Here is a 16,434-nt window from a genome sequence, read left to right as displayed (position 1 = left end):
ACAAATTTTTGCCTTTTTGTTTGCGGGTCATTTTTTGACGTTTTGTTAATGTTTTTCACTTTTTATAAATTATTTTTTTAATCATGTGAAGCTATGAAATTGACATATTATCAATTAACATATCTAAATTATGCTAATATTGCAGAATTCGTTCGAGTAAAACAGATCTTCACCTTCAGATTTGAGCAAAATGCAACATTTTGTCACCTCCCTGTACTGTATGTGTTCTATTATCCGAATACGCGGCTGGCTGGCTATTTCGGAAATACGCTGCTCGAGTCTCGTACCCTGACCATCACTATAAACCCTACGCCAATCTCATTGAACCATAGGAACCACACTATACCGTCAAGAGTATAGTCTGGCCCGATCTAAAACATTACGGATACGGGGATCAAGTGGACAGGAAGTCATACTATATCCCACAATTCCGTTTTCGCACATATATAAGAACGAACATCGCACATGTATATTAAATTATCGCATATGTATATCGTCACAAAACATCGCATACAAATGATCGCATATAATATACTACAAAATTATCAAACATATATTAAAAATTATCGCATATATATTGCAAATTATCGCACATATATTGCAAATTATTGCACATATATTACAATTTATCGCACATATATTACAATTTATCGCACATATATTACAATTTATCGCACATATATTACAATTTATCGCACATATATTACAATTTATCGCACATATATTACAATTTATCGCACATATATTACAATTTATCGCACATATATTACAATTTATCGCACATATATTACAATTTATCGCACATATATTACAATTTATTGCATATATATTACATTTATTGCACATATATTACATTTATTGCATATATATTACATTTATTGCATATATATTACATTTATTGCATATATATTACATTTATTGCATACATCAAATGAATATCGCACATATGTGACAATTATCGCATATATTATGAGAAACATCGCACATATATTGTACATTATCGAATAATGCAACGTTTGACACGCCATACCTTTGTACTGTCTTGTCTTTTGGTTACCAGTTAAAGATAGGCAGGAGACCAGTTTAAGTTGGCCCTTCGTTCCCGTGAGATGGCGCTATATAAGGAGACCGTTAATTAACTTGACTTCTGTCCAATGGAATGAATGAGAGCCGCCCAAGTGGCTCGCGTTTATGATGTTTTTGACGAGGGGGGCCCAGCCAGTGTCTAGTGCATTTTGGATTTTAAATGTATCCTACTCTTCCTGACTCTCATGGGTTCGTATTAAATGAAGTCATCAAATCAAACAATTATTAAAAACAAGAAGAGAAATTAGAGTAGCCCGCGGTCTTGGTCCTTACTCAGTATTCTTTTTCTTGGTTGACTGGGTGGGAAACTTTGTTTTTAACTGTACCAATATAGGCCCGAGCTGCCCGTACAGGTCTTGGGGTCGATTTCACAAAGAGTTAGGACTAGTCCTAACTTAGGACTAGTCCTAGGACTTAATATACAAATTGCATGGATAGTCCTAAATTAGGACTAGTAACTGGTCCTAACTCGAGATAAGACTAGTCCTAACTCTTTGTGAAATCCACCCCAGGTCTCCTACAAGGTTTCATGCCACTTTGCACCTTTTACTTGTCTGCTTGTTGTTCTCCTTCAAAAACCTGTCTCAAATGTTTATAAATCCAGTGCATTGACTGACCGAGTACAAGAATAATTGGTAGATACGTGTGCAAAGACTCAATCATTCATACATACCATAATGTATAATTTTTTAAGTAAGGTTTAGAATTCATTAAAATGTTGAGGGAGCTTATTTTTGTGGCTCTGGAGCTTTGACATGATCAATTTATACAAAGTCAAAGAGCGTTTCATTTAGAACAAGATGTACTTCAATTTTACATTCAAATAGTTTTTAAAAGGGGTTCAGGAATGTGTACCTTTTTCGTCATATCAAAAGATTTAAAAAGTACACTGCTATCTGCCAATCAATATCATACTTTTGTACAAAGGGCTACACAAGTCACATTGTCAGATTGTCTATCGTGTCTATCGTATCCAGGAACCGAAGTGGTTGCGTGTAACTTGCTCCGTGTAACATGACCATAAGAAATCATAAACAGAAAATACGATACACGTTTCGACTCTGATATACTTAAGGGTTGGAACAGCTAATAAAACCATTCGTAAAGAACACATAGTTGAATAAGTTTAATCTTGATAAATGGGGTTTTATTCAGTTCTTTTAACAGTTCATACATGTAAGTAAGTGCAGTGTTGTTGTGAAGTCGGCGAGAAATATGCCCGAATATCAAATGTCTCCTGCAAACAGTTAAAGGGACACACCAGCCGAATTGGGCTTTTGGGGCTACAAAATAGACTAAGATATGACTTCAACGGTCTTCCAGGAATGAAGAAGAACAGTCTTAAAAAAAAATCATCAAATTTAGCGGTTTTTGAGCATTTTAAGACAAAAACGCAAGTCGCGTGATTGTTCTAACCAAAAAGTGGTACAAACAATCACGTGACCTTCCGGGCTAGTTTTACTTTCAGCCGTCTAAGAGTAACTTACTTAACCAAATTTAAATCTTTTTTTTACAAAATTATTTACGAATAATTGACGAAAAAGATCATGTATTCAAATTATCGCTACAAAATGTAAGTAATGGTGAAAAATCTAACATAAGATTCACATTCAAAGAGTCCGTGTAACGGAAGCTTGTTATATGGCCGCTTTGGTTTTTTAAAATCATTTTTCGCTAAACACGTGACATTTTAATGATTTTTTTTTTTACAGCAACCATCTATAAAAACATTATTTATGATTCTACACCCCTAAATTGCGTAAACGGTGAGCCGGTGTGTCCCTTTAACATATTGTCATGTTTATTTTTGTTGCCACTTTCAATAGACCCCTGAACTGGTCAGAGTTTGTTTACTGCATTGCTTTAGTGCAGTATTGATTTGTTTGTTCAGATGATATTCCCATCAAGCGAAGTTGGCAAATATCAAAACGGGGAAAAACACAAAGCTGGCAACAACCAATCTATCTCATACAAACATATTGGTTCAATGTCTGATTTTGAATTGGCCAATCAACTGGGTACTGCATTGCCGATAGTTGAGCACAAAAAATAGTTTTCCATTAACCTGCAAATTGTAAATTAACCATGTCAACAGCACTAAGGTCTATTCTGTATAATATAACACCCTGTACAAAGATTCTGCCTTGTGATTGTATTAGAGTGAGATGTCTCATTTTTTACTAAAAAATTGTTCAAAATGTGATGCATCACACAGCAAACAATGTACTGCAGCTACATTTAAAGGAACACGTTGCCTTGGATCGGACGAGTTGGTCTATAAAAAGCGTTTTGTAACCATTGGTTATAAAATGCATATGGTTGGAAAGATGTTTTAAAAGTAGAATACAATGATTCACACATATTTGCCTCGAAATTGCGTGGTTTTCCTTTAACTTTGCGAACTAACACGGTCGGCCATTTATGGGAGTCAAAAATTTGACTCCCATAAATGGTCGCCCGTGTTTGTCGACGAGGTAAGAGGAAAACCATGCAACTTCGAGTGATACTTGTGTGGATCATTATATTCTACTTTTAAAATATCTTTCTAATCATATGCATTTTATAACAAACGGTTACAAACGCTTTTCAAAGACCAACTCGACCGATCCAAGGCAACGCGTTCCTTTAAAACTGGTGACCAAAGCTCCATTATGATTCTGGTTAGAGCAGCCAAAACATGGCCATGCCCTAGTTGTGTTTCATATTTTTATTAATCACCTGACAGTGCAGACTTAACACATAATGTGGCGTTCCTTGCCAAACCAGGCACTTCCTGTTTAAACTCAAAACTTTTTTTTTTTTTTGCTCATCAAATAGATGCGAATAAGAGCTCTCAAATAACACTTCATTGAGGCCAGTAACACAAGTATAGCTCAACAATCATACATGTAAATAGAATGTTTCAGACGGCACATCACATTTATATCATGGCTGATATTTTGGCTGTCTTCACTTGACAGGGGTAAGATTCATTGCCGACAATAAGTTCTGAAACTAGGACCCAACTTTGCTTACATCACATTCCCCAATAACAATTAGAGTACCGTAATTCTTAAAACATAAATAGGCATTGCCAACCAGACTAGTTTACCTTCCAGCCTCTTCCAGCACTGGACACTTTTGGTAATTGCTAAAGACCAGTATTCTCACTTGGTGTATCTCAACATACATGTATGCATAAAATTGGTCACCGAATTTCCAAGAGAATAATGCAAAAAAAAAACACCCTTGTTGCATTACTTTGTGTGCTCCAGATGCATAAAAAAAGGCTTCAGCTGAAGGCTTTTATTTTTTGTTTGAGAATTAACCTCTTTCTGAAAAACTATATTACTTCAGAGGGAGCCAATTATCACAATGATTTATACTATCAACAGCTCTCCATTGCTCGTTACCAAGTAAGTTTTTATGTTAACAACTATTTTGAGTGATAACCAATAGCGTCAAGTGCCTTTAAGAAAGGTATGGTTTAAAAGGCCTATGTTCCTAAATTCTTATGGATGTTGACAATGACATATTTTCTGACTATGATGAAGAAGTTGTTAACATCTCCTTAGCTTGATGAAGATAAATTGATGCCTAACACGTCGCAGATAATTTACATCGATCTTTAATAACGGATATAACGTCTGCTCGAGATACCTGCTCCTGAAAGATATAAACAGAAATACAAGAATTAATAACAGGAACAAAATTTCAAAAATGGTGAACAAAACCACTCAAACCATTATTGACTTTTATCCAAAGTATCAATGCTCAGAAAACCAGCATGAAACCAGTCTGTGCTGGACTGAATGAAGGATTTTTTTCTTCCTGTATTTTCCATTTCCTCGTTTGGATCGAGTTCATAGTGTAACATCATAGTGCTGTTTTGATTCTTAGGCACGTCGAGGCTTTACATGAAACTCAAGATTTTGTCCCCGCACTACATCACTGAACATAATGTGGTGGTGTTTAAATTATGAAACAATTGTTCTTAAGTTTTACTAAAGTACATGTAATCATAACACTTATTAACCTTTCTATAATTTCTTTTTAAAAATGTTAAATTTGTCCAAGTTGATCTTTCACTAATCACCTGCATGTGAATTGCAAATAAACTCTCATAGAAATATTATTTGAAATTAGGAGGTGTTTAAAAAGATGTTTATGTGTAAAATGAATAGCCGTTGTTGCCCACCTCTTTTCTTGTTTCGGTGTCTCGTATTGTGACCGTGCCGTTCTTTAACTCTGCGTCCCCTATGGCAGCAATGATTGGGATGCCTGAAGTCTCTGCCGTCTGATACTGATTCAGCATCTTTGGATTCTTCTTGTATGCCACCTCTGCCTGCACAACCAAAGAAGAACAAATGATTACTGCAACTCATTAAGATGATGTAAATTGAATCGTGTACGAAATAACTCAGTTGAAGGGCGACAGGCACAATGTGTGCTTAGTTTTATGCCAGTTTTAAAAAGTCTTCAGTGGAAATTTGGTAATGACTAGATTACCTGTTTTGAAAAAAATGGAGCACGTTTTTTTTCTTTTTCAAGCATAGGCCCTTAAGACTTTTCTTGCCTCTGGTTCTTCTAAGAACCACCTTTTCTTTCAAGCAGAGACTACTATTGTTACACAGTTGTCTCCAGTTTAGTGCTCACTACCTACACAAAGTAAAGCTTCAAATCTTACTCAAGGCAAATTAATGTATTCACATTGAGATCAGTCATATCCCTTGACCCATCTCATCGTCTCGGCTTCCGTCTTCCACTTTGTCTCCTCTACTCTTCCTTAACTGTTGATTTTTTTTCAAGGTTTTGTCAGTGTCTTCAACTGACATGACCAAAGTATTTCCATTTCATACTGATGTATAGAGCTCCTGAGTCTGTGTTTGGTAGTAAACATCTGCTTCAAACATGTCCTTCTTTCTTTTGCTGTCCAAGAAATTCTAGTCACATGTAAAAAGAGTCTTAACTACTTGCCTTAATTCCAGCATCCCACAGTTCTTTACAGAGCTTTAGTCTCTCTTCCAGCATGCCATTTTGAGCAGACGCTACCAGTACCTCCGTCTCAGTAGTTCTTATCTTCATGGCGTTGGCCTTGGCCTCCATGATAGAGAACACTCTCTCAATACCTATGCTAACACCGACACATGGCACCTGCAAATAACACAAGGCTCTTATTAGGGTTGGGCTTTTGGGGCACAAAAACAGTGAAAGCAGTTTCTAAATTCCCTAAAACTTTGAACGAAACTGACAGTGAATTAAAATTCAAAATGTGATCTTCCTTTTTGGCTTGCAAAGAATTGTTTCCCTCCTTTGTTTTGTAACAAGTAATAATAATAGAAGTAATATACTGATGATCGTAGGTGGTATGCTTCCGATTCTCAATTTTGATTGGAAACGCTAGAAACAATGAAACTGAAGTTTTAAAGTTTTGCCAAAAATAACACAGATGCACATCCAAAACTAAAAACCTATATATTGTTTTATAGAACATCCAATTATATACATCACAAAATGAAAAGGAGTTGTCACAAAACTCGATATGAAATTGTGCCTTGAGTCTACCCTAACACTTTATTGGAATATGTATAAGGCTCCTGAAGTTCAGTAAGTGACTAAATAACACCATGTTACCATCGAGAGCTGCAAAGAACCATGTTAAGAAAATTAGGAGAAAATTATTTGTGTACTATACCTGTTTACCCTTAGGATCAAACATGCCAACCAGGCCGTCATACCGCCCACCTCCTGCTACTGAGCCAACACCCACCTGTTCCCCAGTCTTGGTGGGTAGGGTCTCCGCACCTTGAAGGAAAAGCAAAACAAACCCACATGAATGTTTTCCTTCTCCAGTAAAATCACTTTTTATCAAAAACTTATTAGTGTATGAGGATACATGGAAGTGTAGTGCAAAGGATTTGAATACTTGAATACTTGTGCGTCAGTTCTAGACCATGGCACTTGTGTCCTTGTGCAAGAAACTTAATTATAACTACTTCATCTTTTGGACGCGCAGGACGTAAAGCTGTTAGTTCTGTATACTGTGGTAAAAGAAATCAGTACACTTGTACTGGGGTGTGCTCTGTTGTTTCTTGCATGGTTAGATGCAATTTACAAACCATCACCTTGTAAACTAAAACCTTTAAAACTTGCTTTACAAATGCGTCTCATATAATTTATAAATAGCTCAACATACCTGCTGTTAAAATAAAAAACTATGTGAGAACTGCTTGTTATTAATATTTGTTATTAATATTACTAGTACCAGTGATTAAGAAACGCATTTTTATTTGTCACGGTGAAACTGACCTTTCAATACGGCCTCATAGATGATTCCAGTGTAGTAGTCCAAACCCCTCGCTAAGCTAAGATCAAATGACACCTGACAAATCAAATAATAATTGGCATTTACAAGCTATAATAAATGCTAATATGCCCAGCCGGCAAAAGTAAAACTTGCCTTGTCTGTCCGCATGTGTGAAGGTATACACATTCAGACCGAGGACTTATAACAAAAGAGGACATTAGGGTCCCTGGTTGGAGAGTGTGTACAAAAACCAATGGGAGCTGTTGCCAAAACCACATGTACAACCAAGAGGGACAAAAGGAGGTCCCCATTTACACCCTGGAACTTGTGGGGTTATGACAAGAACGGAGCAAATCCCAAGTCGGACAAAATCTTTGAATGTTGATTGTACCTTCAGTCTGTCTGCTTGTATGTGTTTTCCCCATTCAAGGTTTTCCTAAAACTGAAAGTTACATTTAGGCCGATTCCCATTCTACCCGTTATTGGTGCTCATGGTGCTGTTGGATGTGTAACAAAATACACAATACCTTGTCTTGAATTCCAAAGATGTCGCAATACTTGAGGAGTAACTTCATGGCCTCAAGTCCCTCGAGTGCGGCTTTACTTCCAGTCAAGGGGGAGTCTTTCAGTAGCTGATCAATCAGTTCTGGACCACCCTTCATCTGAACAAACTTGCCGATCTTATCAGCAGCCACTGGGTCCAGACCCTTTTCGTCGATCATTTCGGCACGGACGTCTTCCCAAAATGTCTGCAAAATTATCACAGTTCAAATTGTCTTCTATGTGATATAAGTCAACATCTCATTTTCCAAGATTCAAAAATACTTCAGTGTTGAGCCTTGATTGTTCCCAGGCCACTTTATTTCACTTACTAACATGAATTCTTTCTATTTCTGGTAATAAATATTCCTTGAAATAAATGAAATTACTGCAGCTCTCAAGATTTAGAAATATAGGTAGGCCTACACACAAAGGGTTAACAGTGTAAACGACCATCACTGTAGTTGGCGACACCTTGTGTGGATGTTGCAAGGAGGTTACTCATTGGCCCATCTTGTTCGCCATGCATAAATAGTGGTTGGTTTTCCCATTGTTTCATAATCGTTTTACCTCTATTGGCGGTGGCAGGATCACGCCAATGCATTGATGTCTGTTTATAGAGTGTCTAAAACCAAACTAAGCCAAACCTTGTCTAATTTGTCGACGGATGAGCATATAGTGCGGAACTTCTCAGCAGGCACACCGCAGACCTCAAACATCCCATCTAAGATCTGTCTGTGGTTGACCTGCATGGGGGAGAAATTAAATTGGAGGTTCACTTTTCAAAAGAATTCTATACAGAAACACTTTGATCAGAAACAGAAACACCACAGCTTGTGTCCACTGCTCTATAAGGACACAAAACTAAACGCCTTGTTCAAAACAATTGGGGAAAAAGAGACTATAATTGGCTTACCTTGATGACAAAGTCGCCCAAGCCCAAGTTAGTCAGTATCTCATGCACAATCTTAATACACTCTGCATCTGGGATCATTAAGTCATACTGGCCAGCAATATCAAAATCCTGACAGATACAAAATAACAATACAGGCAAAAATTAATAAACCTTTTCTTTTAGAAACAAAACATTGTAAATTTATTTAAATACCTGAAGGTATTTAAATCCTGTAAATGATGCATTTCTGAATTAAATCTAATCGTTTTCCACTTGGTTGCTGCTACTGTATGATGTGTCTTGGGAATTTCACTTATTTAAAGTAATTAGCAACAAAGGATACTGAGTTGGTACTTTTCTTAATAGCGAGTTTTCCTCGAAGTGGAATTCGGCAGAAAATGATGCCCTCAGCATTCTACCGACACAGTTTTCAAAGAGTAAAATTTTGGAATTCAAAATTATTTTTGGTTCGCATAAATTTGCAGTTAAATTTGCCACTTCATTTTGGGGTGGAACTTAAAGGTTTAGTCTATCTCCGATCATGAGGAGGTGTTAGGGATTGATAACAAACCCATACTTACACACTGGTAGAACTCCCTGTAACGGCCTCGTGTCATGGCAGGGTTGTCACGACGATACACCTTGGCAATGTGATAACGCTTGATTTTGTTGACCTTATTCATTGCCAAGTACCGTGCAAATGGTACCTTTATGGATTTCTGTTCAGGAAAAAAACCCAACCCAACAATCTGACCATACCGTAAATAAACCTAAATGTCTTTACAGGTGACATGCCAAGCCTTGACAAGTCGTGGCTGAGTAGTCAAGTGCACTGGACTTAAGTCATAAGCTACAATGGCCAAAGGAATTACGGACAAGGTCTGGACTTCCATTCCAGTTCATTAGAATCGCATCCTAGGTTACAATTCCAAGTGGGCTAGAGTTGGTGTTTATGATAAAGGATACGGTCAAATCATATCGCAGTGATAGAATCTCCCCTCCTTGGTCCTTCAAATCGTAGATGAGCTTAGAGTCTTCTCCGTACTTTCCTGTCAGTGTATCCTTGAGCTCAAAGACAGGAGTGTCAATAGTCTCAGCTCCATGGCGTTTGAAGCACTCAACAATCGTCTTGAAGACACCCTCCCTTATGGCCATTTGTTTTGGGTTGTAGTCCCTTGCTCCCTACAGATTTTCAAATAAAGTGAAAAACTTTTTGCAGACTTGGTTGTCAAGAAGAGAATAATTGATAATGGCAATTGAAAGTGACAGCTGTACTAAGATTAATTTCAAATTTTAGGGCGGAGTGGAACAGATGTATTTTAGCCTAAAAATTATTTTGACTCAAACGAAAAAAAAAAATAAACTTTTTAAACAAGTTATAATATGTACTCAAAGGTAAAATATTAAAAAAAGTTATAAAACTACATGCAGTAAAAACAATATCTTAGAGTATTTTGAACTTGTCATGAGCTGTCTCAAAATGTTTCAAAATCGAGTTAAAAATTATTTATTATTTGTAGTTTAGACAAAAGTCTTTCGAAATAGCCTTACCTTGGGTGTCTTGAGGACAAACTTTTTTGACTTGCCCTCATCTCCAATTTGAGCTTTCAGCGCAAGGAGCTTTGCGACTTCTTCTGTAATCTGTTTCAGGATAAAAGAACAATTTAACAACTTCCGGTTAGTAAAATATGTTTTTTAATATTTTTATATGCAGGGTGTGCGTAACAATACTGTTTAGAATCGACCATCCAAGTCATGTGCATATATTGTATGCACCTCTTTGTACAGACCAACATTGCTGAAGGCAAACAATTCAAATATATATGCACTTGTGCACAGACTACACTTAACTCTCAGCAACTGGTACATTAGTAGAACTTCCTGTCAGGGTACTGTTTAAATTTGCGACTATTATGCAACCCTGGGGTCCTTTGCATTAAAAAGCTTCAGAAAGATTTTACTACTTATTTTTGAGGATTGTGAATGATTAGAGTTAGAATTTTGTTTAACCGCCTATTTGTAGCTGGAAATGCAATTAATAGCAAAACCAATAACTAACCTGTATATTTTTTACAGTTGTCGGAATGGCAGGACTTAGCTTGTGATTGGAGGAGGGGGGAGGGGGGTGGAACTTTCTAATCACCTTCTCGGCAATCAATTAATTTTAATAAAAACAATTTTTATTACCTGGTCATTTGAAGTATAACGCATATGCCGTAGAGTGGCGGAGCAGCGTAAATGTTGGTATCCAAGGAGATGCAGAAATACAAGTTTGGTCCATGTCAGTGCCATGTTGGGATCCCAATTAGAAATCAGTTCAAAAAGCAAAGCAAGTCCCGTCGTCAAGTGACCAGACAGTTGTTGTATCCAGATTCCAGACAGCCACAGGGAGGGGACACGTTTTAGACATAGAGATGAAAGAAAACCGTGTCAGCAAGTCAGGCTTTAGTAGGTCTAAAAACCAATCAAGATGTACAGGGGAAGGGATGGAACAGAGAATAGGCATCTATGAATATTCATAAGGGAGTACTTAATGTTAAATTAACATCAACTGAGTGTAGTAATAATTATATAGTATTACTAATTAAAGGGGGCTTCCAATAACAAACAATGCTATTGCTAGATTGCTTTTATTAAAGATTTATTTTTCAAATAAATGGTGAAAATAGAGTTGAACAATAAGTTGTGTACAATGTGTAAATTAAAGGGCCTGGCTGTGTCATCATTATCAACGCTGGCCTGTTAGTGTTACGTTTGTCTGTGGCTGAACACAGTGTTAGAACTCTTCTTGCCCAGTAAATACCTGCACGAGCCAGCCCTCTCTCTGTAATCAATATTGCAAATGCCAAACAGGGTGAGACTGGCTTGCTTTGAATTGATGATGATTGATGAATTAAGATATAATTTACTTATGTATACACTATACATACAATGTAATGTGTTATTTTCTTTGTACCACATGATATTTACATTCGGGGAAATTTACCGCTGGAAAAAGAAGTCAATTTACACTAAATAAAAATATATAATCCTCAGAAACAAAAACAAAAGTCCAGAAATTGGTGGCAAAATAGAGAAATTTGTCCAAAATCTAGTTTGGTCAACTGTCCTGAGGAGGAGGAATCATCTATCATGATCATGATGGAGGTAGACATGGTACTGGTAGAAATGAACCAATTCATGATGAGCCAGTTTCTAAAAATCCTATTCCATGATGATTCTGGTTGTCATTGTTGAATGATTGATTGAAATAAATTACCTTGTCCTTCTCTGCCTTTTCTGTCTTCAGTGTTCTTACAATTTCACCCTGCTTCTTGATCTGGTCTAGAATAGCTTGTTTGTCGCTCTCTGCCATTATTAATCAGCCTATGATATATGCCCTTATTGAAGAAATGGCATTGAAGAGAGAAGCACAACCTTAAAACACAAGTGAAATGGCTGTCTGCTACATTAAAATTGCATCATCACAAACACATGGGTTGGATAAGGATGGGTAATGGAAAAAAGAGTGCACCCCCTCTATCGGCTATGATTAGCCGTCGACACAACAACTTTGTTCCCAGAGTCATCAATTTCACTGCAGTGACAGTGTAGCATAGTACCGAACCTGGGAACGATCATACAGCGGCGATCTCGGATTTGTTGATGCTGCGCGATATTTTGAGACTGCATCGCGGGGAGAAGATGCCGGCGTTTTTTCTACAATTTCGCCTGTCTCCCCCTTGAACGGAACGAAGGATAACATTTTCAAGTCTTGGGCTGCAATGTTGGATGTAACGACAAGTTCGACGATGTAGGAAATCTTATTTGATACTTGCAAAGTAAGATTAATGCACTGTACAGTAACATTTCTACCGGGATTATGTAACATAGCAAGAAGGGATCCGAAGAGTTTTGTATTCTTGTGAAGGGCTCTTTTCTGCCTGCTGCCCACATACACAAACTACGTAGGACAACATCGCATCATCGCACGCACCAGTTTTTCTGTGAGTGATATGGTGTGCCTGTGCTGTGTGTACACGTCCCCACTCTACTCGAGTTACCATGACCTAATTTCGTTTGCCCCATTTTATCTCCCATCTTTGTTTCATTATTACATAATTCTTGCCTTTTGTTTTGTTTGCTTCATAATAACACAAGGGCCAGGTATTTTATAAAATAAATCAAAACTTTATGTTGAGTAATTGTTGTCGGTTGACAAATAAAGTTAGCGTTAGCGGGTCTGTCAAAACATGGAGGAAGATGTCAAAATGGCAGTTTTGTAAAGCGTAGGTTTGTGTGTGAAAAGTAGCTGTGCATAACTCATGAACTCACCATTTGATAACGTTAACCATGTCCAAATAAAACGATATTCAGTTTTCTGGAAGAATAAAGATTAATAATTACGGGAAAAAAAAAATCTATTAAACTGTTAAAAATTAAGTTTACTTTTTTGTTTTCGGGGCCAGAAATTGACGCGTCTAAATCTCTTAACGTCCATTTTGTCGACTGTCACAAGAAGTATATTCTCAAGAATACTAGAGGGTGCTCTTTTATTTCTAGATAATGCAAGAAACCAAAGTACATGATATAGAACTTTGTCAGCTTTCCAATATTACCGTTTTTAAATAATTCACATGAATAAAAATGTAATATTTGCCCAGTTTTTCGAACACATGAAATACGGACATATAATGTAGATTTTTCTTCTGAAAATGCTACGAAATTACATATAGGTCTTAAAAGTTCTTTGACAGTTAATTATTTGAAAGGTTTGACTCTGAACTGGTTGTCTATGTGCTTGTTTTTGAATTATGAAATATTGCAAAAAATTGCAAAGCAAATTTATAGAGAAAAATAAACGCAGCGTGGCACTGCGCATTCCGACACACCGCCTGCAAAAATTGCCATTTCAAGGGTCGTGTCCCCTGACTTGAAAAAGGCATATTCAGCAAGGGTTGCGGTGTGAGTGATGGACATCAGTCTGTGAAAGATTGCGCAATTCGCTGATACACCAAAAATAGACCCGAATGAGAAACACCTGGCGACTTTCGCCTGGGGATTTATTGGGTTCAATTCAGAGAGGGTTAAAATAAATTATGTTCTGATTGCCATTTTTTTTTTAAACTTCTTTCCATTGTTGGAGGTTAAAACTTAACTTTTATTAATTTGTTTTAATAAACAAAATTATCAAAATAAAAAAAGTTTTTTGTGCGGATATTAAAATAAGAGATCTATCCTATTCGGCAATGTTTATTAACTTTCCAAAAAGCAAGGGCTTAAAATTTGTGTCATAATAAACAGAGAAGTAAACATAATTACTCTAAGACTCGATATTAATTTTAATTAAATACTTGGTCACTATGTTAAAAAAAACTGGTTTTACCAGCATTTGTTTATTGACATAAAATGCACGTTTTCAGTTGCCATGGTAGCGGTTAAATGTGCAGCTTATGTCTTTGAAACTGACTTGCTTGAATCTTCCAGCCTTGAGGTACCTGAAATGAAAGAAAAAAAGATATAAGTTCATGCTACATGTATTTCAATTTGTTTACCTTTTTTAAAATTTATAATTAGGCTTTAAAATAAGTAAACAGGACACAATTTTCACCAAGTTTCCCATTGAAAACGAATACCAAGATCAATTGTGTCAAATTTATTATGTCTGATGCCCTTATCAATAAATCAGGAGCAGTTTCCATGCTTTTTTAATCAGTAAGAAATTGACAGACTCAAAACGTCCCTCTGCCATGTTTGAGTGAGCATAGCTTTCCCATTAGTTAAGCTATTGAAATAAAATAACACTATTGGATTCCTTTTGCTATCCTCTTTCCAATGGTATAAAACTTGTTGGGTTTTGTGAAAAAAAAGGCAAATTTTGCCGGACTTCCTAATAAAGTTGATTTCTCTGTTCTGTAAAATGTAAATAAAAGTTCATTCAAACTAGTTCCAGCTGCATTTAAAGCTCGGGATTAAGACAAAAAAAGGGATTAATAAATAGGGTCTGTCAGTTTGTGAAGTACGTTCTGAATGATGCATTAAAACATTGACAAATTGCATAGGTGTAATTTTGTTTTCCCTTCGGCAATGATTGTTAACAATTACAATTCTTGACAGGCACAAAAAAAACCTGGAAGTATAAGCAAGGTTAAAAAAAAAATGCTTCATTCTGTAAAGTGCCCTTGACTTTGAGTTTTAAAAGCTGTAGAGCTAAACAAAACAGCCTTGGTTGCACAACAATAGCAATACATACATTTGCTTTAACAAAAAGTACAAAGAACAGAACTATTCAAGACTTGCCTCACGATAGAGGTATTTTTTAAACAAATTCCTCTTGCAAGGACAAAAGGGGTGAGAAATCAAAAGGATACTCAGCAAAGTTGCCCATCAGCGAAGTTGCCCACTGCTGATTTAAAGTGTTAAAGCTCAGGAAACAAGCTTTCTGCAGAAAAGGATTACATCAATTAACCTAAACTTATCATATTATGACAACTAATTGTTTTTTTTTGCAGGAATAGGTCTCAATAGCACTCTCAAGAGTCTTCTTTCATATTCTAGAAAACTGTGCAGTCGTGTTCAGAAAAATATACTCTAATGTTTGAAGAAGAAAAAAATATATTTCCAGGTGACTTTAATATAATCTTTAGAGGTTTAAAAAAACCTTCATAATTTTGCCATTACACCTGAAAAGGCCTGTGAGTATGATTGTAACACTCTCCATCTCTCCCAACCCATAAGCTAAAAATTAAATCAACTAATAGCCAAATAATCATTCACTAATCTGTTCATGTTTTTGTGAAATGCATTAAGCAATTAGCTGTGGGAATATTGTTGACCAGGCTCATTGTGATCGTACAATACAACATAATCATACTGTATCCTACCCGCTACAGTTCCTCTGGGTTTGCCCATAGCCTTTTCATTGATAAGTAGTCAGAGCGGTTAGCTTGTTGTTTCACTAACAGCCTCCTCACTAGTCTAGGGACAGATGGGCACAACTCATCAAGTCATGTTGAAAAGGAATTAACAACTGATTGAATGCGTATTAAGTAGGGATAACGAGCAAGTCAGACCATTATCATGAATGTGGAGAGGATTTTGACTCTTAGTCTTTACATTATGTCTAGGTCATTATTTTTTATACAATATGATAAGCTCCCTTTCCTGTGAATACAACATCCACAGGCAATGGCTTGACACCAACAACCTTTATTATTCGAGCTTGCCCGATTCTGCTTTTTATTTTGCACATGACTTGAGATTTAAGTACAATGTATACAGCGCTTGAAAACACTTCAAAAATCATGGCCAATATGATATTTGTTCTTTCTTAGTTTTTCGTTTTGTTTTATGGTTTAAAAAATACCAAGTTCAATGAAGGTGAGCCATATCCTGCTGCTTCCAAATTTGTTTTACAAGAGACACGTGATCTCATTTTTCAGTTCCTTCAGTTGAAATTAAGTACGTGCAAAAATGTAATTTAGAAAAAAATGTAATTATAAGTTGATCACTTCATTGTCATTTTTGCTTGTTTAAACTTTTTTATTTAAGTGAAGGACATACCTAATTATTTGGCCACATTTTGGGGGGCTTTCCTGTCTGGTAAAAAAATGTATGGGTAGGTGGATGTCCGTTGGATTTTTTGCAG

The 16,434-nt window shown here is 36.4% G+C and overlaps 2 protein-coding genes across 5 annotated transcripts in view; one reads left to right on the top strand and one right to left on the bottom strand.

Moving 5' to 3' along the window:
- Positions 1 to 3,653: 3,653 nt before the first annotated feature.
- Positions 3,654 to 12,286, bottom strand: LOC139936487 (histidine--tRNA ligase, cytoplasmic-like). 2 transcript variants are annotated; one of them, XM_071931317.1, is made up of 13 exons: positions 12,067 to 12,286; positions 10,995 to 11,261; positions 10,359 to 10,448; positions 9,774 to 9,989; positions 9,389 to 9,514; positions 8,829 to 8,936; positions 8,560 to 8,658; positions 7,900 to 8,121; positions 7,375 to 7,447; positions 6,761 to 6,870; positions 6,039 to 6,219; positions 5,264 to 5,406; positions 3,654 to 4,731 (listed from the first exon to the last, which is right to left on the bottom strand). In XM_071931317.1, the coding sequence occupies exons 2-13, from the start codon at positions 11,097 to 11,099 to the stop codon at positions 4,663 to 4,665; spliced, it is 1,542 nt and encodes a 513-aa protein (XP_071787418.1). In that variant the 5' UTR covers positions 11,100 to 11,261; positions 12,067 to 12,286; the 3' UTR covers positions 3,654 to 4,662. The 2 variants fall into 2 exon arrangements, with proteins under 2 accessions (XP_071787418.1, XP_071787419.1); XM_071931318.1 differs by lacking the exon at positions 10,995 to 11,261.
- A 141-nt stretch (positions 12,287 to 12,427) lies between these two features.
- The window catches only part of LOC139935677 (uncharacterized), a 55,870-nt gene continuing 51,863 nt past the window's right edge, over positions 12,428 to 16,434 (top strand). The window contains exon 1 of one of the 3 annotated variants that reach the window (XM_071930197.1): positions 12,428 to 12,628. The gene's annotated coding sequence lies outside the window, so the exon portion shown is untranslated. Of the gene's footprint in view, positions 12,629 to 12,650; positions 12,794 to 15,342; positions 15,412 to 16,434 lie in introns of those variants that run through there. The other 2 variants (XM_071930198.1, XM_071930199.1) reach the window with 2 other exon arrangements.

The sequence above is a fragment of the Asterias amurensis genome, chromosome 4 (assembly GCF_032118995.1).
Source record: "Asterias amurensis chromosome 4, ASM3211899v1".
NCBI lineage: Eukaryota > Metazoa > Echinodermata > Asteroidea > Forcipulatida > Asteriidae > Asterias > Asterias amurensis.
The sequence above is the reverse complement of the archived record's forward strand: the minus strand, read 5'-3'. Positions and strand labels throughout refer to the sequence as shown.

Coding starts and splice junctions, on each gene's coding strand:
- LOC139936487 (XM_071931317.1), bottom strand. CDS start 11,099: ATGGCACTGACATGGACCAAACTTGTATTTCTGCATCTCCTTGGATAC. Junction 8,937..9,388: donor ACAGGGAGTTCTACCAGTGT/GTAAGTATGGGT, acceptor TGTATCTGTCAG/GATTTTGATATTGCTGGCCA. Junction 8,659..8,828: donor TGGGCGACTTTGTCATCAAG/GTAAGCCAATTA, acceptor TCCCCCATGCAG/GTCAACCACAGACAGATCTT.